At 41.1% G+C, this 25,885-nt stretch overlaps 3 protein-coding genes across 8 annotated transcripts in view; 2 read left to right on the top strand and 1 right to left on the bottom strand.

Moving 5' to 3' along the window:
• NAPEPLD (N-acyl phosphatidylethanolamine phospholipase D) overlaps positions 1 to 5,188 on the top strand; it is a 46,412-nt gene extending 41,224 nt beyond the window's left edge. For 3 of the 5 annotated variants that reach the window (XM_047095395.1, XM_047095391.1, XM_047095394.1), the window contains exon 5: positions 1,915 to 5,188. In XM_047095395.1, coding sequence (XP_046951351.1) covers positions 1,915 to 2,043 — 129 coding nt within the window. In that variant the 3' untranslated portion in view covers positions 2,044 to 5,188. The remainder of the gene's footprint in view (positions 1 to 1,914) is intronic. The other 2 variants (XM_047095393.1, XM_047095392.1) reach the window with 2 other exon arrangements.
• Positions 5,188 to 23,621, bottom strand: ARMC10 (armadillo repeat containing 10). 2 transcript variants are annotated; one of them, XM_047095396.1, is made up of 6 exons: positions 23,281 to 23,521; positions 18,173 to 18,321; positions 15,253 to 15,387; positions 12,031 to 12,207; positions 7,134 to 7,205; positions 5,188 to 6,245 (listed from the first exon to the last, which is right to left on the bottom strand). In XM_047095396.1, the coding sequence occupies exons 1-6, from the start codon at positions 23,417 to 23,419 to the stop codon at positions 5,994 to 5,996; spliced, it is 924 nt and encodes a 307-aa protein (XP_046951352.1). In that variant the 5' UTR covers positions 23,420 to 23,521; the 3' UTR covers positions 5,188 to 5,993. The 2 variants fall into 2 exon arrangements, with proteins under 2 accessions (XP_046951352.1, XP_046951353.1); XM_047095397.1 differs by lacking the exon at positions 15,253 to 15,387 and having other exon boundaries at positions 23,281 to 23,621.
• Positions 23,622 to 23,935: 314 nt separating this feature from the next.
• The window catches only part of FBXL13 (F-box and leucine rich repeat protein 13), a 213,495-nt gene continuing 211,545 nt past the window's right edge, over positions 23,936 to 25,885 (top strand). The window contains exon 1 of the mRNA XM_047095227.1: positions 23,936 to 24,010. Coding sequence (XP_046951183.1) covers positions 23,936 to 24,010 — 75 coding nt within the window. The remainder of the gene's footprint in view (positions 24,011 to 25,885) is intronic.

The following is a 25,885-nucleotide window of genomic DNA, read 5'->3' on the forward strand; positions in this document are numbered from 1 at the left end:
CTTCCCAGTGGCATACCATACTATTCGGTGGTAATTTCTTATTCTATGTGTATATAACTGTGTATGTTCATTCCACACCCATAGCTATGTATTCCATATATGACATGCACAGAACCTTAGATGAAGTAATAGTATTTTTTCAAACCCATTCAAAAAGAGGAATCACGGATGACTCCCTAGGTTTTTAACTTAACGGGGAAGATGCTCATGCTCTTTACTGAGATGGGGAAGATAAGGAAAAGGTAGAAAACCTCAGACTTCATTAGTTATTCAGCTTTCAAGAATTATTCCTGCTATAAATCTAACCTCCATCTTTATTTCTTAATGAAACCTACAACTCTGTAAGTCCTAGCAATTTAGAATGTGTTCACATTCTGACATGAGTTGCATAAACCTGACAACTATGAATTTGTTAAATTACAAAGACCACAGAATTTTTGGATGTTTACCCTATGAGTAAACACTTTAAAATGATTTGCATAAAAGTAGTTATAATAGCTGCTTACTATAAGCTGACCAAGGATGTCCTTAACCTGGCAACACTTAAAAAAAATTGTGTACATATAGCAACATCTAATTATCTAGGGAATTATGAGTCACTTTCCTACATGATGTTATGTAAGTACTAAAACTTAACGCACTCGTTTTGGTGGAAACATTTCAGGCATTACATAAGATATGCTACCTTTTAACCTATTGGAGATCATAAAACAGTGACCCTTTAAAAGGGAATTAGAGTTGTCTCAGCTGGTTGCCTAGCCCTTAATGGAATCAGAGTGTTGGGTGCTTCTTCCACCACTTAACTCTTACCTCTGATCTGCTGTCTTGCTTGATTCATAGTTGTTGTATGGCTGTGGGGCATTTTTACCTCCCTTGTGGGACTAAAGTGCTAGCATGAGCCACTTAGAAGGGTTTTTGTTTTGTTTTGTTTTGTTTTATTGAGAGAGTGAGCCAGCATGGAAGGGACAGAGAGGGAGAGAGAGAGTCCTAACCAGACTCAACGCTGTCAGTGCAGAGCCTGACTTGGGGCTCAATCCCACAAACCCTGAGATCATGACCTGAGCTGAAATCAAGTCAGATGCTTAACCGACTGAGCCATCCAAGTGCCCCACAGCTTTTCTAATTGAAATTGAGAAAAAAATAATCTTTGAATAAAGGGAAAAAATAGGAAACAAGGGGAAATGGGGGAAATGCTACCAGATTTTGTTCTCTGGGTCCCTCTTATACTCTGTAGACTATAGTGTCGATATTTGTCTAGGGATTTGAGGGTGACAACCTTCTAGGAGCCAAAAATCTTTCTCCAGCATTTGCTTACACTCTTATAACTTAAGCTTCCCTATTCTTTATTAAAAAAACTTTTTTTTAATGTTATTTTTGAGAGCGTGAGCGAGTGTGAGCAGAGGAGGGGCAGAGAGGGAGACACAGAATCTGAAGCAGGCTCCAGGATCTGAGCTGTCAGCACAGACCCTGGCGTGGGGCTCAGAGTCACAGACTGTGAGATTATGACCTCAGCCAGTTGGACGCTTAACCAACTGAGTCACCCAGGTGCTCCCTAAACTTCCATATTCTTAAAAAATGTTGGTAATATCTAATTCTGTAATACTATCTTTGGCATTGATTCCATTTAGACTGGAATTTCATGTAGTGAAAGGGTCATCAGGTTTCATGCAATCTAGTGATGTTCAATCTAAGTTGGCACCAAATTTGACATTCATGGTATTTGGACAGATAATATATTTCTGTTAATGACTAGATTAGAAAATGTGATTGGCTCATTTGCTAATGCTTGAATGAAAAGACATTATTTTAAGTAGGCATATGTTGGTTATTTTAGTTTCAACTCTCATTTGAAATAACCCCCCAATATATGCAAGGTTAATCCTTTTCCATTGTTTTCTGTGTGCTCTCTGCCAGCATTACTTAGAGCCCCCAGTGAAACTGAGTGAGGCTCTAGGAAGATACGGACTTAAGACTGAAGATTTTTTTGTCTTGAAGCATGGTGAATCCAGATACCTCCATACTGACGATGAAAACTCTGAATGAATGTGAGCACGTGAGCTTTTAGTGAAAAAGGTATCCTCTAAGCTTCTAGGAAAGACTAAGAAATTCATGAATATTAGGATGTTTTACATTTGGAAACCACTTCTGTAAGTTTGTGTTGTATGTTTTGTGTGATGGCTTGCTTGCTACTCCAAATGCCAGTTCATATAAAGAAGAGTTCAGAGGTGGGTCATTTAAATACTGAATTGGCAGAGGGGAATTTGAATCCTGTCTCAATGGTAGAAGCATTGAAATGGAATTTTTTTTAAAGGATTATGCTTTAGTGGTAGAATTTGGAAGTTAGGAAAACTGATTTTAAAGTCTTCTTTTTGTTCTTCTGGTGAAGGGCCTTCTACAGGTTAAGTCTATCTACCTAGATGGTTTGAGGCTGCACATCTAAACTTCTAATTCACATTAGAGTAAGTGATGGAATGGACACCTACCTGCTTACAGCATTTCTTGTTGTTCTGTCCACATTAGCTTATATGCCAAATGTTGAATGATTTATTTTTTTAAGTATAAAACCACAGGAGATTGGGCTAAGTTACCATTTTTAAAGACATCATTGTTTCAAAGAGGAATAATATATTCTGTTGCACATCCCCAGTCCCCAAATCAGAAGCTGCCTGAGTTGGGCAGAGGAAGGGAGAGTGTGGTTATGAGGACATGATTGATGACATTTTCTATTTTTAATCTACAAGTCAGACCTGCTGAGCACAAAGATCACTGCAAGGAAATAGTATTTTACAAAGATAAATGCAGATCTTAAAATGTTAACAATTCCTTCTATATTCTCTTTTCTCTCCACCTACTCATCCCCCCCCCCCGTTTCTTAGCTCCAACCCTCGATGTATCAATAAGATTTATAAATAATTTATGTTTTACATGATTCAGAGGTCTTATATTTTTATATTAAATGACCCATACGCACAATTCTGCTTTTACTAAGCTAGCACGGAATACTAGCAGTTTAAAAGTAGTTCTGGAAATTAGGTGACCTGAGTTTAGTCCCGTAAGGCCCTGGGATGGCTTGATTGCTCTGAACATTCCTCAGAGCCAATGAGCTACATTAGAGGCCCATCCCATCTTCCTGCTCCCCAGTCTCAGTGAAATAAATTTCATTCGCAGAATAATCAAAGTAGGTTTTTTACAGCATATGCTACACGGGCACTATTCTATTTATTTTCACATACACATCTATGCACGCCACCTGTTAGCCACTTAATTGGAATTTTAATCCTGCTTCCACCACGGTTTTCTGTGTATCCTGCCACAAGTCACCTACACTCACTGTGCCTCAGTTTCCTCATGTGCAACAAGAGGATAATTTTGACCTACCTCCAAAAAAATGTGAATAGTGATTTTTTAAAAAGCACTTTGAAAATATAAGGGAGAAAATTATTTCTTAAGACCTCACTGCCTACTAGAGATCTGAAAGCTAAAACTAGGCTCATGCTTTTGGTCGCGTATCGTTCCCATTGCAGATTCAAGCATCTGTACCTAGGACATGAAACACTGAGGATTAACAACTTCAGCTCATTTTGTAAATTTGGGGAGTAATAGCCAAAATAAATGTAAATGATCTTCATCAAAATTTAGCATTTTTTATCTTACAAAGATGCAAATCTGTCAGGGGGAAATGTGTATATAATGTGTGTGAATGTATGTGATTTGGAGGCACTAAAGCACAAAAAATTTCCCCGTAAGATAACCTTCAGGAAAACAAAAACTGAACCACCATAAACCTTTCACTCCGAAGGAACATTCTAGCAAGCAGATGGGAATGGAGAAGTTAGGTTGATGGTGGATTAGCTTTGGGGCCTGGTGCCCTGACACTGGCTGTGTTCACGCAGTCGCCCTCCTTCTGTTGCACGCTGCATTCAACGCGCATCTCTTGCCTCTGCTCTCTGAAGCAGACCAAGCTCATCTTAATTTGCTCCATGAATGGCCTTAACATCATTTCTGTATTCATGTGCACTGTGTAACCGCGGGGCTCTGAGCACTTTAAATTATGTTCTAGTTCCACTGAATTAGGCCTGCCTCCTCACAAGCTTTAATTTTTATTACCATTCACATTCTTTCTGTGTTGACATTTTGTTAAGTACATCGAGCTTCAGGTCTCCTTGTACAGTCTCGTTCTATTGAGTGATTTCCATTGTCTCACTTAGCTACATTTGTACGTTTATGTACAAAACAAAACCAAATTTTGAAAAGCCAGATGCACTCTTTAGCCTCTATTCATTCTAACCTCTGCGGTAATACCTTTTACTCGATCTTATTTGATCAGTTTTATTTTGCTCTTTGATTGGCACCCATTCGAACATGTGAGATTTGATTGAGGATTCCTTCTCCTGGGGAACCCCTTGATGTTCCTCCCTGCCTGGAGGGTGGGATCACCCAGTGGGGGGCAATCCTGAGAAAAGCCAAGATATGCCATGATCTGCACCAACCTAGATCCGTTTGTGTATTTTCACATTTCAGACCTAATGCTCTGATCTCCAGGAAATGGGATGATCTATTCAAACTAAAAACAGAGGAAAGAAGATGCGGGGTTTTAGAATCGAGTGCTGCCAAAGCACATTAAAGCCAAATCCTAGTTTTTATCATGTGCACACTTTGATTTTCACTAACGAAGGCAGATTTTTAAAAAATTCGTTATGAAGAAATGTGCCTTTCAGGGAATTAGTACTTTTATTCATCAGTGATGCAAACCTAAGTAGTGTTCTTAGCATATACACATTACTGCTATAGCCACCTGGGAACTTCCATGTTTTCACCTTAATACTGAATCCTTTTTCTACTATAAAAGTAATTCTTCCAAGTTTGATTTCTATATTGGGATAAGCCTGAAAATACACATTTTTCTGTTTGAGGATCTGTGACTTCCTATGGAAATCCACATATTTACGAATGAACTTAAAGTACTCGTACGGCTTTGCCTTAACTACCTGGAGTAGGAAAACTTCTGCTTGCATACTGGTTTACTTAATACTAAGCATGGTGATGGTTATGAACTTGAACATTATAAAACCTGGCTGAATGGAAATCTATTAATAAGTTGTTACAATAGCTTATGGAATAAAAATTTACAATATGTGAAAATCTCTAAAATATGGATGAAAATTAATAAAGTACTATCAAGAGAAAATGTGTATGAACTCTTTTCCTTTTTATTTAAAAAATTATAAAACTTATGCTCATAGTAAAATTCAGACAATTGAAGGGTAAACATAGAAAAGACCTTTCCTCAGTCCCATCTTGGTATCATTCTAGAAAATATTCTCTCTGGATGGAAGCATAAATTGTTCATTTAAAAAACACATGCCTATTTCATGGATGCCTTTCCACATGAGCACATTCAGACTTGCTTATTTCTTCTAAGATTAGGTAAGTGACTTAACCAGTTGCCTGTGGATGGACATTTGATTATACACGGCATCTTCACAGGCTGGTGTACTGAGTGGGAGTGGTAAGGACGGGGAGAGTTTTCACCAACTCAGACTAAACTCTAATGCTGGGAACAGACTTCTGGAAGCATGTGGTATGGCTGGGCTGGGGGGTGGCCTCAAAGGCTCAGGAACTCTACCACGAGAACAAGGTCATTCCTGCGGCAGCCCCGACGAACTAATTAATCACACACTAATGGGGTCTCAGACAAGTAACTGCACATCACTTCTAAGGGCAGGTTAGCTTACACATAAAAAAGAAAACCGTCATGTCACGTAGAGGAAATAATTGAAGTAAAGTCCACAAACGGCAAAATAAAAAGACATGCTTTCAGAACAAGCTCTTCATTTGGTATCAATAAAATGGTTCAAAATAAACCAGAAGACCATGGCAAGTTATGTTGTGTTAATGTTGAAATGTTGTGTTAATGAGGAAATTACCATTTAAATTCAGCAGGTGAAAAGAATTTCAGCTCCCTTGGTAAGGAAGATGAAAAACAGGACCAATTAGAATTTTGGTAATACTGTTACCTTTTCCTTCACGTCTGCATCATGGTGATCAACTAAAGCTCTCATTTTCTGGGCACATTCTTCTCCGTATAACAGGAAAAACAGTGAACCTTTAGGGAAAGTAGGCTGCATGGCTGAACAGCCTTCTTTTTTGCAGCAGTTATTTATATTCTGAAATAGCGTAAGAACCCGAAGAAGGATCTCCTTTGCCACATGGCCGTCATAAAGGGAAAGAAATGATGAATCCACCTGAAATAGGAAACAATGACTATTATTTTTTAAATTTTTGAAAATATTTTTCATGTATATTTTCCCACTTGAAAACTACACTGAATACATTTAAAAAAATCTTGTCATAGAAAATTATCCCTAAAATCACCTAACATAAATGTAAAATCTTAATGCACCCCTATACTGTATACCAATGGAAAAAAAGAGGCTTCATAGTTTTAGCTGAAAAATTGTTTTCTTAGAGTCCTAGATTGTAGTCATTTGGAAAAACACCCATATCCTTTTTAAGGTCCAAGTTTCCTCATGGGAGCTCATCAACTCCCCAGACATTTGCTGCCCACTGCACATTGTGGGCATGGGGCACATGGATGAGGTCACTGTCACAGGTTCCCTCCTTTACAGGAGTTGATGCCTGTTTGCTATCAGTACCGCCTTCGCTTTCTTCAGAACACTTATCACAGCTTTTAGTGATCTTGTTTTGTTACATATTTTTGTCTCTTCTCACAAGCTCCACGAGGAGAGGCACCATGCCACGTGCGCCCACTGGTGTGTCCTGGCACTCAGCCCGGCATCTGGCACATCCTGGGGACTAGGTAGGTGAAGACTAGTGTTTCAGTGGATGTGAAGATACATGCGAACACAAGTAGGTCAAGTATAGGAGACGTGACGACATACTGGTACCCCAAAATGGACAGGCAGAACGATTATAATTTATTATTGTCAGGGAGAACTTTTCCAAAATGATTTTTAAAAGGAAAATATGTTCATTACAGAAAATTTGGGAAATTCATATATAGGCAAAAAGAACCAAATTAAAAAAAAAATCTGTTAACATGTTGAGATAAATCTTTCTAGGCCAAATCTATATATTTGTATACTTACAAAACAAATATGTAAACTACTTACTTGGGCACCAAGTAGTCCTTCTGCCATGGCTGGATTTTCAGATAAATTCACAAGCAGCTTCAAAACTTGAACCTGAAATAAGAATAATACTGGTTTCAGACCAGCGAGCATGGATTTTCCCTTCCCGGCAAATCTCACTGCGGTCACATTCTAAAGTCCTGCCCGGGCTTCCGGGTCTGGCTCAAATCCTTTGCCCCACAGAGCCCTCTCTGCATGCCATCTTGTGAGGGCCTCTCTCCTCTTCCACACCTGGCGCACTCCGGGAGCACTTCTCACACAGCAGGCTTATTTAAACCTTACTTTTTCAAGTACATCGTCAGGGAAGAGATCCTGAATGTCTCATTGCCTACCCAACCCCCAACCCATGGTAATAAACTTAACATCTGTTACATAAATGAGCTTTATTATGATTACTGGTAAGTGAAATACGATCTTTGGAACAAAAAAAGAATCTCTCAAAGCTTGGTTTCTTTCTTTTTTTTTTTTTTTTTTTAATTTTTTTTCAACGTTTATTTATTTTTGGGACAGAGAGAGACAAAGCATGAACGGGCGAGGGGCAGAGAGAGAGGGAGACACAGAATCGGAAACAGGCTCCAGGCTCTGAGCCATCAGCCCAGAGCCCGACGCGGGGCTCAAACTCACAGACCGCGAGATCGTGACCTGGCTGAAGTCGGACGCTTAACCGACTGCGCCACCCAGGCGCCCCAAGCTTGGTTTATTTCTATTTAAAGTATGAAAATCTTGGAGCAGTTCAGTTACCAAGACTAGATAAAAATATGGCCCTTTTCTTTTTTAGTAGGTTACTATGAACCTTTGAGCTTATCTTTTTTTATATGAAAAATATGTTAAAATCTTTCAAATAGGCAGTGATAAAAATAATCAGCAAACAAATGTTAACTTCTAGCAGACTAGCTAGAATATCGGCATTCCCATCACTTATAACTGGTCAGTATAGACCCCCTGTCTGCAGGGGATACATTCCAAGACCCCCAGCACATGCCTAAAATCATGGACAGTATCAAACCCTATATATACTATGTTTTTTCCTATACATACATACCTAGGATAGTTTAATTTAGAAATTAGGTAAAGTAATAGATTATCAATAGTTAATAATAGAATTCCAGTAATGTGCTATAACAAGTGAATGTGATCTCTCAACATATCATTCGAATTTTAGTGTTTGTGAAGTGAGCACTCTCAGAGTATATTGTTCTGTGCTCATCCTTTTTTAATGTTTATTTTTGAGAGAGAGAGAGAGAAAGAGAGCAAGTGCAAGTGGGGAAGGAGCAGAGGGAGAGGGAGAATCCCACTGACAGTGCAGAGCCTGATGTGGGGCTCGAACTCACGAACCATGAGATCATGACCTGAGCCAAAGTCAAGAGTCGGATGCTTAACTGAGTGAGCCACCCAGGTGCCCCTAACCCTTCTTATGAGGTAAGGTGATAAAATAAATGCCTGCGTGACAAAATGAAGTGAGGTGAATGACAGGCATTTTGATTATTTGGCTACTAGTGACGTTCTGATGCTAAGTCAGAAGGATCATCCACATCCCAAATGTGGTTGACAGCAGATAATGAACTACGGAAAGTGAAACCACAGATAAGGGGGGGACTACTGTAAAAACATCATCAAATACAATTCCTATTTACAAACAACAGTCATATAAAGCTATACTTTGTAAAAGACACTTGAAATTACACAAAGTGAGGAGTGGCGAAGGTGCTCCCCACCAGACCTGGGAGGGAACCTACATCTTTATTTTAGAAGACTTTTTGGGTTTTTTTTTTTGAGAGCACAAGCCAGGGAGGGGCAGAGCGAGGGGGACAGAGGATCTGAAGTGGGCTCTGCGCTGACAACAGCGAGCCAGATGTGGGGCCTGAACTCATGAACCATGAGAGATCAACACCTGAGCCGAAGTCGGAAGCTCAACCAACTGAGCCACCCAGGCGCCCAGGAGACTTTTTTTTTTTTTTTTTACATAGGCACTCTGTGTTTCTATAGAACATTTTGAAAAAGTGATAGAAAAGCACAAAGGAAAAGGAAATTCACCCATATTTCCGTGACTAGAAACAATCACTATTAAGTTTTGGTGTTTTCTTTCTGGTCTTTTTATATACCTATCCTATGTATGCACATATTCCTTTGATCATGTTGTACATACTAATTTGTTAAAGAGGATAAAAGGGTTTGCTTAATTTTATTTATCAACTATTTAAAAAATTTTTAAATGTTTATTTTGAAAGAGAGAGAGAGAATCCCAAGCAGGCTCCATGCTCAGCATGGAGCCTGATCCCCCAACTGCAGACGACTGAGGCACCCAGGCGCCCCCACCACTGTGCTTTTATAAAAGACCTACATAATTAGTACCTGTTTCCTATCCAAAAGAAATCCAAAGAGGATTTTCGCTTTTCCAAAAAAAAGGGCAAAAAATGAAAACAGGGTTGGGTGCTTGTTTTGCAGCCAGCATTAGTGGGGGCATCATGCACCCCAGGAGCTCCTCTCGGCATCTCTGCATCAAGCAGCCATAGCTTTGAACTGTGCCTGTGAGCATCTGCGCTTTATCTTGATTTATTTTGTGCATCTGTGAGCAAGATATGTTCCACGCTATCAGAAAAGCCTGAGGTTTTTTTCTTCGGTCTGGGACCACTCAAAACTTTTTCCATATAAATTAATGCTAAGTGCTGCTTCGCGTCATGCCATTTTGGCTTACGAAAAGATTTACAGGAATGCCCTACTTTCAGATAGCAGGGGAGACCTGTGTTTGTATTTTGGTTTGAACCATGTTAAGCTCTTTCTCTTATCACATGTGCCCTCTTGTGGTGACTCCATGACATTTCTTTCAAGCCATTAGTTCTTTGCTCTCACTGGAGATTTAACAAACACAGGGTTTATTTATGTTAATCTTCCATTACTTATATTTGGTTAGGAATCACTGCTGTACCCAAAAGATTATTATAGCATGGTCAGATCTCTTATTAAAAATAAGATTTCTAGGGACGCCTGGGTGGCTCAAGCAGAGCAGCACTCTTGATCTTGGCTCAGGTCATGCCCTGCATTAGGCTCCATGCTGAGAGTGTGGAGCCTGCTTAAGATTCTCTCTGTCTCCCCACCCCTCTCCCCCACTCATGTGCTCTCTCTAAAAAATAAATGAGAGAAAAGTAAAAGATTTCTAAAAATAAGTTTTCATTTTGGTGGTTATTTACTAAGAAAATACCTAAAACGGGTACATTTTCTCACAAGTGGATTATTGTCCATTAGCAGCTCATTTGTAAGTTGGAACTTTGCATTCACTTTTTATGGAAAAATGATGTTATAATTGGGGTCAGGTTCCCAGACAGACCAAAAAAGCAAATTTTCTATCCCAGAAAAGCTGTACGAGGCAATGGAATGGAAAAACAAAACAAAAATAGAACATACTATTGTGGTGTGAGTCACCTTCTAAAAAAGTCATAAAATATATTAAAACACAGACCATGTCTGAGACAGATCCATACAGCCCCAAGGCCAGACTCGCCTGGCTTGAAACTCAGCGTTTCTCCTGAGGTTTTGGGTAAAGCAGCTGCAGACTGGGGAGAGGAGAGATCTGTCCTATATTTGTGATGCTACTGGGAACAGGGAAGGGTTTCCATGGCGCCTCAGAGGCTGGAAGTTACCTTGCTCCCCTGGGGAAAGAGATTTCGATGGGTGCTTGTGTTTTGGAAACTGCGTATGAATGGAGTTCATACTGCAAAAATACTGCTAATAAGATTATTACATTTAACGTTCAGTGCCTTTGGGTAAATCTTAGACCAGATCCAAATAAGTCTGGCTACTGGCAAAGTGGAAAGTCTGGAACAAATTTTAAAAGGACTGTAGTGAGGTTCTCCTCATCACATTTGATAACCTCAGACATAAGGGTTATGATGATGTTGAATATTTGAGGTATGGCTTCAGTGATGTTGAATATCTGGGGTATGGCTTCACGTTTAGTCCTTCTAAAATGCTCATGTTTCTCTTTCAACCATGCCAGAGAACACTGACCAATATAGTAAAACGCTGATGAATGACCAACCCAACTAATTGGAACCTTTGATTAGTCTACCTTCTGTTTTTATGCTGTTTCTCAAAGAATGGCACTTGAGAAAAATGCCCACTAATATGAGGGGTTTACCCAAGTTACTTTCATGGGGTGTTTCCTGAGATCCTACTTAATTCAGGTTAGTCTCTGTTACCTCCTACCATCTACACAACTGGTCAAAATCAAGCACCGAGACATCTATTACTAATTTAAAAGTGGTTTTCAAAAGATTTTTCAGCAAATAATGTCTAAATCAAAAAAATGTTTCTAACCCCAGGCTAAGCAAAAATTCAATTAACCAGCATTAACTCAGAGACTCATTTTACTCAATTATGTATAATTATACCTGGTGGTGGGGGGAGCCACCCATGTCACCTCAGTAAAAGGCAAACTGGTTTTCAGAAAATCAAACAAATGTCAATCTATGGATAAGTGAAATAACAGATTTTCACAAATTAATTTTAAAATTGAATATTTGGGGATAAACATAATTAACTTTCTTGGGTCCATGAAAAGCCTTTTAATAAACTTTCAATTCCAGGGACGCCTGGGTGGCTCAGTCAGTTAAGTGTCTGACTTCGTCTCAGGTCATGATCTCACAGCTCATGGGTTCAAGCCCCGCATCAGGCTCTGTGCTGACAGCTCAGAGCCTGGAGCCTGCTTTGGATTCTGTGTCTCCCTCTCTCTCTGCCTCTCCCCCGCTTGCACTCTGTCTCTCTCTCAAAATTAAACAAACATTAAAAAAAATAAAAATAAATAAAAAACCTTCAATCCCAGTCTTAATAAACTTGATGTAATAGTTCCTTGCACTTCAAGTCATAACCGTTTCATTCGTACCTTGGTACTTCCGTTTCCTGTAAGCAACACATGGAACAGGTCTGTAATGTAATTGTGAAGCATATGCTGGTGGTCGTTTGTAACTGTCATGTTTGTTAACAATCTCAGTCCAGCCAGCTGCACAGCAGAGTCCAGGGGACCAGAGAGGACATCCTTACAAACTTGACTGATGTATACCTAGGGGAAAGAAGTGAGCATCTTAATTCTCCAAAAGTCTGTCTGTTAAACAGTAACTTTTCTGCCCAGTGGAGCAGGGCAGTTGTTCAAGATGAGACTGGCTCCTCAGAAAAGACATTTCTATCCAGCCCTTGAACTTGGGCAACTTTTTTGATTTTTAAAGCTACCTTTGGGTAGCTTTTTTGTTAATGGTAGGCACTGTGCGAGCATTTTACAAATATACCTGACTTAATCCAGAAGAGGATGGCCATTTTACAGATAAGGACAAGTCCTCAAGAAACTTGGATCCCCAGCCCAATATCAAGCCAGCTGGTAGGGGAGCAATGTCCAATTCCAGAGAACATGCTCTCAACACCAGTGGTCTCTCAATTATTGGGGGCCTCCCAACTCAGTCTACCTTTCTGTGTTAACTGGTCTAGGCACACTAGGACCAAGGAGGAAGACATGTCTGGCCATTTGGCATCAAGGTAAGTATCTTAACAATAGGACCCTATCCTTACGAAGTAAAGAATAGAGGAAACAGTGAAAGAATTTTTCTCTAGGGTTAGTTCTATCAAAAGGAGAGGGAAAACTCTCTTTGGCCCAGTTTTCTTATTTACCTAGTTTATGCATACGAATTCCTCCTTCCTGATACTGTTAACTGCCACTGGCAAAACAAAATGCAAACAGTACAGGAGTACTATTTCACACATGACAGAATTGAACCCACCGGTGATGGAAAGTTTTCTGAAACTGTTTTCTATTTCTGGCCAGGATCTTTCCAGCTTGGAAAAACTAGGTCTCACAGATAATTACTATTCACCTAACTAAAAACTCCACCAGAAGTTCTAACTGCCAAAGAAAAAAAAAATTCCTAATATGAAATGCTAAGAAATTACCAATTGTCCCATAAGCCAATTCTAAGTTTTTTAAAAAACCGAAGGTATCCATGGTACCATAGAAACTAGAGTAATGGCAGTAAAGTAAAGAGAGACTAGATTTTTAGTCTTGTTTCAGATCTGATATAAGTCACCTGGCTCTCTTTGGCCAGAATTTCATCACATACCTACCCATCCTTAGAAAAAAAAAAAAAGGGGGGGGGGAACATTTCTTTAGCTCTTTATAAATCATATATCTTCATAAGAGGCTGATGTCTTTCAAAGCATTTCCTAAAATGCATTGAGCATTTTTCTTTTTTTTAATGTTTATTTATTTTTGAGAGAGCGCACAAGCAGGGAAGGGGCAGAGAGAGAGAGACAAGGAATCTGAAGTAGGCTCCAGGCTCTGAACTATCAGCATAGAGCCTGACCTGGGGCTCAAACTTGTGAACCACAAGATCATGACCTCACCCGAAGTCAGATGCTTAACCAACTAAGCCACCCAGGTGCCCCAATATTATTTTCTCCGAGTCTTTTCACCGGTTCAATTTTAGAAACAAGATCACCAGATGGGCCACCTTGGTTATTCCTGGAGCTGCGCCCACCTCCCCTTGCTCCTTTTTCTTGGAATTCCCTCCCTCCCCAACTCTGCTTCTAGAAACCAGACATTCTTCAGAGCCAGGTTGTATTCTACCTTTTACAAAACTTTTGGATGAGATCTCGTCCTTCTATGTACTCAACAATGTTTTACTTACATTTTTCCTTTAAGTACTTCATGTTCTGCCCTGCTTCATGCCTGTTTATGGAGTTGGCTTCTCTCTCCTAGCTTTCTTAAAACAAGAGTTAATTGTGTTCATTTCTAAACTCTGTACCACAAAGTAGGAGCTCAATGAATGCTGAAAAAACAGAAGTTCCTAATTTATTTTATCTTTCTGCTGATATTACCAGACTCTGACCAGTTTCCTTTACACACTTGGATTAAAACCAACCCCAGGAGCGCCTGGGTGGCCCAGCTGGTTGAGCGTCTGACTTCAGCTCAGGTCATGATCTCACGGCTCGTGAGTTCAAGCCCCACGTTGGGCTCTGGTGCTGACAGCTTGGAGCCTGGAGCCTGCTTCGGATTCTGTGTCTCCCTCTCTCTCTGCCCCTAATGCACTAGCATTCTGTCTCTCAAAAATAAATAAACATTAAAAAAAAAAAACGAACCCCAAACTCAAAAGCATAAGGCACCTCTTACTGCCTGGTTCAGATTCCTCCTTCCTCTGCCTTATTGTCCGTAAAAAATGGGCAGAGGACCCGAATACATATTTTTCCAAAAGATACACATATGGTCAATAGATAAATGAAAAGATGCTCAATATCACTAATCTTCTGGGAAATCACTAATCTTCTGGGAAATACAAATCAAAACCACAGTGAGGTCATATCTCATACCCAGAATGGCTACTGTCCAAAAAAAAAAAAAAAAAAAAGTCTTGGCAAGATGTGGAGAAAAGGGAATCCTGTGCACTGCTGGTGGGAATGTAAATGGTGCAGCTACTATGGAACGCAGTATGGAGAGTCCTCCAAATATTAAATATACAACCACCATACGATCTAGCAATTCCAGTTCTGGGCATTTATCTGAAAACGGCAAAAAGAATAATTTGAAAAGACGTATGTACCCACTATGTTCACTGCAGCATTATTCTTAACAGCCAAAACACAGAAATAACCTGTGGTGACAGGTGCATGAATAAAGCACATGTGGTCTATATACAATCGAATATTATTCAGCCATAAAAAGGAAGGAAATCCTGCCATTAGCAACCAATGGATAGACCTTGAGAACATTATGCTAAGTGACATGACAGAAAAAGACAAATACTGAAGGGATCTTTTATATGTGGAATCTAAAAAAGCTGAACTCACAGAATTAGAGTAGTGTGGTGGTTGCCAGGGGCTAAGGGATGAAGGAAATGTGGAGATTTTGGTCAAAAGGCACAAGCTTCTAGGTATAAGATGAGTAAGTTCTGGGAGCTAATGGATAACAGGGTGACTATACTGTATTATATACTTGCAAGGTGCTGAGAGAGTAGATCTTAAATGTTCTCACCACACACACACACAAAAGGTAATTATGTGAGGTGATGGAGGTCCTAGGTAACACCATAGAAGACTCACACATTTGTGATTTCAGCTAACCTACCTTTATCTTCACTTGATTTTCAACATTCACACTCAGGTTATTCAGTGCATTTAAAGCCTTCTCTTTAATACTGTGGTTGGGATTATTGATTTTGCTTCCAATGATTGGAATACCACCCAATTCACGAATAATGACCTAAGAGGGAAAAAAACGAGGACCATCACTTCAATATGCACCCCCTTCATCAAACTTTTTGCATCTACAAATACAAATAAAAATTAATGACTCTTTGGGAATACCTTTCCTATGCACAATCTGTATTTCTTATTTTACTTATTTATTTATTGTTGAGAGAGAGTGAGACAGACAGAGGGTCCAAAGCAGGCTCTGTGCTGAGAGCGGAGAGCCCAGTGCAGGGCTCAAACCCACGAACCGCGAGATCACAACCTGAGCTGAAGTCGGAATCTTAACTGACTGAACCACCCAGGTACCCTTGTAATTCTTATTTTAAAAAAAAATTATTAAATTTTATTAAAATTAAATTTCCATAATTTTATAGGTAAGAAAATAGATTGGAAATAAATTACGATACATAGTTATTTAAAAACTATAGCTTGGAGATATACAATGATTTGCAGAGCTACTTAAATGATCTCAAAGCAATTTACAAATGATTTTCCTCTGAAATAAGTTCTGGGACTTTCCTATTATAGGCAAATTTGGAAAAGTGTTATGCTTTGCTAAACTGTATTCTTTGGAACACAAATCCCTCAAGATATTAATAGATGTTCCATTAAGAAAAAAAAAAGGTTTCATGGTTAAATTTGAGAAACTCTGTGTATATTAAGTGCAAACATTTCTTTATTGTGAAGCATTCATATATTCATCATGTGCACCAGGAATCTCCAAGAGGGGACCATTCAATATAGCATTTCCATGAACTGTACACAAAATAGAGGGAAGAGTGGGGTCAGAGGAAACACCTATCAACACCTGGAAGACTTGGGAGTTCCACGCAATTTGGGAAATGATACCCAAATTTCTGAAGAAATAATAATCTGGGGGATTTCTCACCATCAGTTGCAACACTATGCTACTACTATGCACCTTTGTCCTCAACATTAAAAGATGCATTAACTGCGTCTATTCTTACAAGAAAAGTAAGCTGAACATTACTCCTGTTGGGCTAAAACATGCCCTTCTATGAGAAAAAGAACAAAAGAGTATCTTGCCATCATCCATTTTTTACCAAAAGCCCCAAGCCCTACTCTACTGTCCAGAGTGGGCTCAGCACTGGGAGAAAAAGAAACCCCCTGTGCAATCCAGGTTCTTCCCAAAGAACTGCAATTACTAGAAAACAGATTTTTGTTTGTTTTAACTATCCTACTAAAGTAGATGAAGGCACTGTAATTTACGACCAGGGGCACCAACTTCCATTAGCCAAGAAAACACTTGTTCAAGCAGTGGTTACAGACACACTCTTCAAGCTACAGTTTGTTTCAGAGAGATATGAAACAATGGCATCAGAAACAGCACTATATAGGCATGCTAACAGTCACCATCTGTTGTTTTTGTTTGTGTGACGCTCCCCCCTGCCCGGGGGGCAGACAGAGCACCTCTTTTCTCCCATTTAGTCTCTGGTGGGACGGCTGGGCAAATGTGCTCACACCCACCACATCCATCCCCTGCTGTCTGGCCGTGAGATGCTCACGTGAGTCAAGCCTTGCTACCCGTGGCCCGGGGAGCCTTATTAGCACAGCACCTGACCCTGGCTGAGCAATTCCACCTTTCAGGGATGGAGGCTTGGGTGGCCAGTGGCTTTCTTTCCATCCTGTGAAGAAAACTTTCTTGTGGCCAAAGAGGTAAAAAACCAATATACAAAAAGAAGCAGGGATAAGCACAGCCAAAAGATGGAGGGAGGGAGAGCTCTGATAATGCATTCCGGAACCTTAAACGTTTCCACTTGTGCCTGAAGCCAGTGCTATTCTTGGATGTCCAAGTTAACTGAGCTCAGTATTTTCCTTTTTGGTTTAAAATAATTTAAGCTGGGGGCGCCTGGGTGGCTCAGTCATTTGAACGTCCCACTTTGGCTCAGGTCATGATCTCACGGTTCGTGGGTTCGAGCCCCGTGTCAGGCTCTGTGCTAACAACTCAGCCTGGAACCTGCTTCGGATTCTGTGTCTCTCTCTCTCTCTGTCCCTCCCCCACTCATGCTGTCTCAGTCTCTCTCTCTCTAAAAAATAAATATTAAAAAAAATTTTTTAAATAATTTAAGCTGGGTTCTGTCACTTGCAACTGAAAGAATATGAGTAATCAACAAATATTTTTTATATCTCCCTATAAATCTCAAAAGTTTTACAGTAAACCTTATGCTGGAAAAAACTTGACTGAAATAGAGTGTAAATTCAACATAGTTTTCATGACAAAGTTAATGAAAGGCATTAAAAACCATTCCAATTTTTTTTTTTTTTTTTACTTTTTCTCTGTGGGAGTAATAGAGAGAAGGTAACATTCAAATTGAGCTAGAGAGACTTAGTGTTACCAAGTCGCTATTGGTAGAAGGTAACATTGGTTGGTGGTTGTTAGCAATCAAGGGCCCACCTGCATCAGAACCACCCCCACGAGACTTACATATAATAGAAGGCATGTACTTCAATGTTAGATGCTTTCACTTTTCAACTACAACAAGGTTGAGTTTCAAATAATTAAAAAAGCCATGCAATATTAAATGTGGTGTAGATAACATTTATCTACTAACCAACGTGATGCCTGTGATGAACTTCAAGGGGACCTCAAATCCCAGTAACACTATGTCACTATTAGGATGTGCTTTTCAGGAGCAAACATTATGCTGGAGGGATATATCCCCACACCGTGTATATGAGGAAAGTGAGGCTCTGGGATTAAGTACCTTATCAGGGTCACAATTACTGCTAGGGTGTAAGAATGGGAGGCACCCATTCTGAGACTAGATACTTACTTGGTTAGCTGAAAAGGCTGCATTGTTACCCAGAGTGACCAAAGCTCTTTCGATAATTATAGGATCATCAGTGGACTCAAGCAGGTAGAGGAGTTTCTGAAGCTGGTCAACATTTAGTATATCATCGTATGAACCATCAGTTAAATCTTCTGCAGAAGAACAAAGTTATTTAAAACTCTTTAAAATCAATAGGAGATTAAAGGATTTTTATTTTTATTATTTTGAGAAAGAAGAAAGTGAGGGGAGGGAGGGAGGGAGGGAATCTTAAGCAGGCTCCACGCCCAGTGTGGAGCCTGACATGGGGCTCAATCCCACAACCCTGGGATCATGATCCGAGACAAAATCAAGAGTCAGATGCCTAACAGACTGAAACCCCCCCTCCAAGTGCCCCTAGATAATATTTTTAAACAATATTGAATGCATACTCTGATGCCAGGCACAGTTTTAAGCATGTCATCTACTTTATCTCATTTAATGTTCCAGTAACCTTTGGAAGAAGATACCATTATAATTCTCAATTTACAGATGGTAAACTGAGGCTTACAGACATTAAGAAATTAGCCAATGGTCACTTGGTATTTCTTTCTTAGTAAGGCACTGCATGCTGAAACATTTTCTATTTCTTTTAAAAATCAGGTACACCTGTCCAATGGAACACTTGCCTAGAGGCATAGATTATTGAAGGAAAAGGGTTTGCATTAAGCAGATGTTTTCTGATCACAAGAGTACCTCAGGCTGGAGACAAAGTTATGGGAGTAAGCGAATCATGCTGCTAGTGCGGCATTTTTGTTTGGTTGGGATTCTAGATGCTAGAATAACAGTCTTGCTGGGGGCAAGGACAAAAGCAAAGCTCTTGTTTTGAGTAGAGCTAGAACAGCTGAATACTGGATCTGGTCAGTGACTTTTAGAATTTATAGCTCTATCTTAAAAAAAACCCCACAACTATATTTACAGAAATTACCACAGGAAGAATAGTAACCATTTTATAACACCATCATTGTGTGTTCGTTCCTGAAAAGTGAACCTATGATTACAGGTTAGACAGTAGACATGTCCACAATTCACTGCCAGGGGAGGGGCAGCCTACAATAGTTGCTATATGATGTCATATCTGTGCCTTTAAAAAAATATATTTATTTTGAAAGAGAAAGAGAGGGAGACAGAGGATCCAAAGCAGCCTCTATGCTGATAGGACAGAGCCCGATGCGGGGTTTGAACTCATGAACTATGAGATCATGACCGGAGCAGAAGTTGGAAGCTTAACTGAGCCACCCAGAAGCCCCTGTGCCTTTTCGTTTTTAAAATATATACCAAATTATTAAAGGTGGTTATCTTTGGGTGTTGGATTTTCAATGACTTGTTTTCTAACCTGTGCTTAGGAATACTTTTTTTTTCTTTTTCCCAATAAATATGTATCACTCCTGTAATGAAAATTAAGTACAGTAAAACCTTGGATTGCAAGTAACTTGTTCTGAGAGTGTTCTGCAAGATGAGCAAACATTTCTAATACATTCTAACTTGATAAAAGAGCAATATCTTGCAATGCAAGCAGTATGTGATGCCGAATGTCACATGATCACAACTGAGCCAATGGTGTTCTCCCTCTCTCACTGCAGGATTGTGGGTGATCATCTCCCATGTTCAGATGCTCAGCCTCAGGCTGCGGTGTTTGGCAGAAATCAGTGAATTTTCAGAACACTGGAAGGTGCTCACAACTGGCACTAGTGTATTTTTTGTCGCTTCAAAGCGCCTGTGGACAGTCCTTCACTTTTCCGTATTAAGAGTAAGCTTAGGAATGCTTGCTTCATTCTAGGTCAGGCTGCCTGCAGATCTAGACCCTGTCCTCTGCTGCCTTACATTGCCGGTTACATTAAATACAGTATACGACCAGAGTTTATTAATACTGTACTATAGTCAACATCCATGCGAGCGTATACAATGGCCCCATGCAGAAAAAGGTCGGAAAAAAGGTGGTAAGGAGATGATTACTTTTGAAGAAGGAAATCTCACACTGAGAAGTATGAATGAGGTGTGCAAGTGGCCAAAATTCAAGAAGTCAAAATTCAAGAGGTGGCTGAGATTTTATAAGAAGTCGATGTCTGCATCTCGCCTGCAGAGGAGGAGGAGGAGAAAGAGGCAGAGGAACCCCTCACTTCAAATGAAATTAGGGAGATATGTCAAATGTGGGAAACTGAAAAATTTTGTAGAAAATCACCACCCACATAAGGCTGTAGCAGTGTGAGCAATGAATCTGTTTAACGACAATGCAATGTCACATTTCCGCGAAATCCTCAAAAGGAGGCAAAAGCAAGTGTCATTGGCTAGGTTCCTTGTTAAAGTTGCATGAAAAAAAGATTCTACAGAGCCAGTAGACAGCAGTGACTCCGTTAGTGATCGTGAAAGTCATTCTCCACAGTAATCCTCCTCTCATCTCCCTCACACCAGCCACGAAGGTTGTCAAAGGTAAGTGCAGGTTAATTAATTTATTTTTCTTTATATTTTGTATTTTATTATTTTGCATTATATTACAGTATTGTAATCATTTTTATATGAATATTTTTCGGTTGTAGAATGAATCATCTGAGTTTCCATTATTCCTTATGGGCAAATTCTCTTTGATATACAAATGCTTTGGATAAAAGCATGTTTCCAGAACGAATTATGCTCTCAAACCAAGGTTTTATATACTGTATAATGTCACATATATAGAATCTAAAAACAAACAAAAAATGAGTTAATCAATAGAGATTGGGGTTGCTGGGGGCAGGCGAAGGGGGAGTGTAAAATGGATGAAGGTGGTCAGAGTACAAACTGAGTTTAAGATAAATCAGTCTTAGGCATGTAATGTACAGCTTGGTGACTACAGTTAGCAATACTGTATCGTATACTTGAAAGTTGCTAAGAGAGTACATCTTAAAAGTTCTCATCTCAACAAAAAAATCTGTAACTTTCTGAGGTGAGAGATGTTAACTAAACTTACTGTGACTGTTCGGCAATATGTACAAATACATAAATCAAATACATCAAATTGAATCAAATACATACATATCAAATCATTATACTGTATACCTATCACTAGTACAAAGTTACATGTGAATTATATCTCAATTAAAACAAAAAAGATCATCTTCTGAAATCTAAGGTTGATGCTAAAAAAATGGGTACTTCTCAAGTCTTCTTCAAAAATAAAGGTGAGTAGCTTCAGGAAGAAGGGGCCATGAGCAACTTATTTTGTAAATTGCCTGACCTAAGGTAATGGTGACTTTGGAAACTGGTAAAATTAAGTTTAAAAGTAACACTATCCACGTTGACCAGGTTAAGAAGGTATCTGAAGTCCAGGCCACCAGACCAATTACCTATATGGAAATCTCTCAAGGACAACAAATTAGGCTGTAAGTAAAGGTAAATAAAGATCTTTAAAAAAAATTGTTTTCCTTTGTGCCAAAAGGAAATACACTTTCCCTCTACTCTGTTTTCTTAAGAGTGTTTCCTTGAGCAAAGTGGTAAAGCTGACCCTGGAACAAGGCAGGCGTTAGGAATGCCAATGCCTGAGAAGTTGAAAATCCATGTATAACTTTGGACTCCCCAAAACTTAACTATTAACAACCTGCCATTAACTGGAAGCCTTACCGAAAACAGTCATTTAACATATATTCTGTATGCTCTAGGTCTTATATGCTGGATTCTCATAATAAAATAAAGAAAATCATAAGAAAAATACATTTTCAGAATTGTACATATATTTACTGAAGAAAATCTGCTTGTAAGTAAACCTGCACAGTTCAAACCCTGGTTGTTCCAGAGTCAGCTATAACTGTAAATCCTCTGTCTCTTTGACATAAATGAACATCTTTTTAAAGGCTAAGTAACCCTCTTGTCAGTTTACAATGCAACAAAGTGTTTCTTAGAGGCTTTGGGACTATCTGTTTGAAATGTAAGCATCAAGAAAGATGAAGCCCTGATCTCTGAGTTTAGCCTTGGCACCTGGCTCCCTGTTGTCACCTCCTGTTTATCCTAAAGATACTGAGAAGTCTTATTTTTCCTCTGGATAAAGGCAATTAGCTAACACAAATAGCCACCCCAATTACTAGTGAATATACGATGAACTATGTGTAGCAAATGGTGTTGTCAAGTCCGCTTAAGGACATGCTAATCTTGCGAACAGGCAGGTAATATGAAATAGATTTTTATCTGCCTGGGTACATAAAAGAGTGAGCACTCTTTTTCAATCCCGTTAGCAGATGGCCTGTGACGACTCGGCAATCTAGTTTAATGCTTATTCAACAATAAAACTCTTTAGTTCTTTTGTCTATTTGTAGAGAGGAATTTTAGTTGGTAGTTTTACTTTTAATTATTTCTGTAACAGCGTCCATGAACTGAAATATTCCTCCAGAACATTCAGCAAATCCTCAGAATCCCGAATGCACCAATCAACTTTTGGATGGCAATTTAACCACACACTTGCTCACCAGGAGGGTACCCTCCCATGCGGACAACTGTTTCAACTGATATATACACCTGTGTCTGTACTTCCAGGATCTCTCTGCAACTTTGTGTATGAACCAGTGACATCAAGGTACCTCCCCTCTGAGGCTGGGCCGAATGCAGGCAGAGATAATCCTCAAGGGTTCCTTCTTCCAGGGCAAGTCCAAGCACAATTTCATCATCTACCGCTCCAAGGCCAGCAAAACCCGGGCCACAGTAGGGACAATCCCTTTGGTAACACAGAGTCCGGGAGCAAGCTTTAACGTGAGGAATAATCGACATGCTTTTGAGAAACCTAATCAACCCTCCGCTGTGACGCCGCACTCAGGCAGGAAAATCGGGGCAACTTTTCATCCCACGATTTTGAACCAAATGGAGGCAAGGGGCGGCTCAGAACCCTACCCGCACCCAGTCAAGCGGACGATCCGCCCTCTGCACCTGTGGTTCTCGACCTTGTACTTCTCACGAATCTCCCTCCCGCTCTCCCTCCTCCAGCTCGGCTCCTTTCTCTGCAAGCACGGGAGAGCCACGAGCCCCAACAGTCTTCAACCCGCACCCTCGGGATAACACCGAGGCCCCGCCGGCCGTCCCCGGCCACCTGCTGGGCACCCCTGCGGCCTCACCTGCGGAGCGCGAGGGGCGCAGCCTAAGCCCGCGGTCGCCTTGCCGCTGGCCCCGCGTGAGCTTGTAAATGCAGTAGCAGGCGCCGGCCCCGAGGACCAGGCCCGCCGCCACCCAGCCCACGTGCCGGGAGCGGCCCATGCTACAGCTGGGGCTGAGGCGCAGCGCTGGGCCTGGCGCGGGAGGCTCCGAAGCAAGCGGGCCCCGCCGCCACCCCAGCGCCAGCCGAAGGGTGAGAAAGGAAATGGGGCTTGAGCTCCGCCTCCCGGAAACGGCCCTGCTAAAATAGTAAAACCGCCCACTCCGGCCCCCAAGCGTCCAGGCCGCTCGGCAGAGACGGGGCGGGGGGCAGGGCTATGTGAAGGGCCGCAAGGACTGCGCGTCCCCCAGGGGGCGCACTGGGGTCCGCCGCTGTCCGGAGGCGGGCTTGCCCTAGCTTCGGCCCGGGCCCCGCCCCACCAGGGCCGAAGCCCGCCTCCCTCCCGGCTGCCCCGGGCGGTAGGGGCGTGGAACTTCGGGTGCAGCCCCGGCCCCTCCCCCCCACCTCTCCCGCGGTTGCCGGGGCAACGCCGGGACGCGCTAGCCCTAAGCTCGGGCTCCGCGCCTGGTACGCGGGGCGCGGAAAGCAGGCGGGGAGTTTTAGTGGGGCCTGTGGTCATGGCCTCGCTACGCACTGCCAACTCCCGGCTGAGGAACTACTTCAAAGAGAACTACATTCCTCAGGTCTGCGAGGTACTGGAGCCACGTGGCGGCGGAGTTACCAGAGGGGAGAAACCGAAGATAGCCGGCAGGAGCTGGGGTTTAGCCGCAGAGGGAGCGGAGGGATTCTGGGGCGGAATGGGCCAGGATGAGGTTAGCCTTGAGCAGGCTGGAGATCTGGGCTGAAGATACAGATCAGAAAGGAGAGGACAGAGGGAGGTGATGGTGGCTGAAAGGGGGGGAATGGGTGACCTAACTCGGGGAGAAAGAGTACAGAGTCCTGGGGCAGAAACCCCAAACTCCAAACTTTAAGGTTTGGGCGCATGGGGCGCGAGAGGGGCCTGAGGACAAGAGAAGTGCGAAAGCAGTGCCCTAGAAACAGAGGAGGAACATCCGAAGAGTGTGGCTTTATGAAGAGAGAGGGCAATAGTGCCACCTAAGGTGAGGTATAGTGGATTTGGCACACGGTGAGCCTGGGGTTTCAATGGAGTGCTGAAAGCAGAAGATAGAGACCTCTCGACGGAAGGTAGCCGGCCCTTTGTGAGGGGAAAGACCCCACCACCGGGATTGCCTTAAACAGCAAGACTGTTCCCTACCCCCACCATTATAACAGGAAGGGAGGAAGGAGGACAGGAGAGGGGTGGATAGGTTTTGTAGTTTTGGGGGTAAGAAGCCAAGAAAGTTCTCTGGTGACTTCCATTTTCTCTACAAATATTTGGTAAGATATTTGCTAAGAATTCTATGTTTGGGTGGAGTTGGAGGCTGCAGAAGGGGTTTTGAGCAGAAATAAAGTATGTGGAGAATGATGGGGAGAGAGGTCTAGCTAGGGAAGGAAAGAACCAGGCAGTATTGAGAACCCTGCTTGGGATAATAACTCCTATACAGTTGGGAGTGCAATTTGGTACAGCCTTTTTGGATGGTAATTTAGACATATTGTTGATCAAACATTTCATTTCTAGGGATCCACTCTAGAGGTATACTTTCACGTGTACCCAGAAAGCTGTCCAAGGATATTCATTATAGTGAAAATCATAAAGAACTTATATATGAATGAGAGAATGGGCTAGTATATAAAGTATATGTGTACCTTTTCAAAAGAAAAGCCCTCCAAGACACATTTAAAAAGAAGGGGAAAAAAATGCAAGTTGTCCCAGAAGTGTCTACAATTGACTCTACTCATATATTTATGTGTCCATATCTATCTACAGTTAAAACAATAACGCATGCATAGAACATATTGCAACACTATTGACAGCAAATGTTTGTTTTAGGAGAGAACCCTAATTTTTTGTTCTATATAGATCTGTATTGTTTTAGTTTTTTTCTGATGAGTTTGATTCATGTTTTACTTCAATTATATTTAAAAATATCTGGAGAGCATGGTACTCATCTTCCCCATTGTGTGATTTTTCTTAAGCAGCAGTCAGTAAACCACATGTAGATACAGAAATAAGAGTTGATTTCAACCAGGATAGGTGTTTGCCAGGCATATAGTATGGAAGGGCAATGGCAAAGGAACTAAGCTCTTCAGAGTGCCTAATGGGCCAAGGAACTGGGTGGGAAATGAGAGTAGGATGTGAGATTGATCTATGGGCAGAAAGTGAAGGTTCCTAAGGAGTGAAGAGGTGTAAAGGGAGTAATTGAGTGAGGGAACTGGAAAAGTAGGAGGTAGGGATCAGGAAGTGGAATATTTGTATTTAAGATTTAGGTCAGAGTGATGACTCAGTCCAGGTTGGCTGTGGAGTAGGTAGCAGAAGTGGACTTGAGTTGAGGGTCAGGGAACATCAGGGAAGTGATAGCCTCTCCTCATCTTGCTCTCCACTTTCCATAACACTCAGAAGCTGCCAGAGTAATCCCTGGCTCTTCCTTTGGGTGAAAGCATCCTTTGCTCACCAGCCTACCAGGTTG

The sequence above is a fragment of the Lynx rufus genome, unplaced genomic scaffold, assembly GCF_022079265.1.
Source record: "Lynx rufus isolate CCGP_SWC_20201006 ecotype Redwood Valley unplaced genomic scaffold, mLynRuf1.p SCAF_4, whole genome shotgun sequence".
NCBI classification, from domain to species: Eukaryota; Metazoa; Chordata; class Mammalia; order Carnivora; family Felidae; genus Lynx; species Lynx rufus.

What these genes read in the sequence shown, in the direction of transcription:
- ARMC10 (XM_047095396.1), bottom strand. Translation starts at nt 23,419, where the DNA reads ATGGGCCGCTCCCGGCACGTGGGCTGGGTGGCGGCGGGCCTGGTCCTC. An exon ending in GCGCCCCTCGCGCTCCGCAG is followed by an intron (nt 18,322 to 23,280) that starts GTGAGGCCGCAG and finishes GTTCTTCTGCAG; the next exon opens with AAGATTTAACTGATGGTTCA. An exon ending in CAGGAAACGGAAGTACCAAG is followed by an intron (nt 7,206 to 12,030) that starts GTACGAATGAAA and finishes TTCTTATTTCAG; the next exon opens with GTTCAAGTTTTGAAGCTGCT.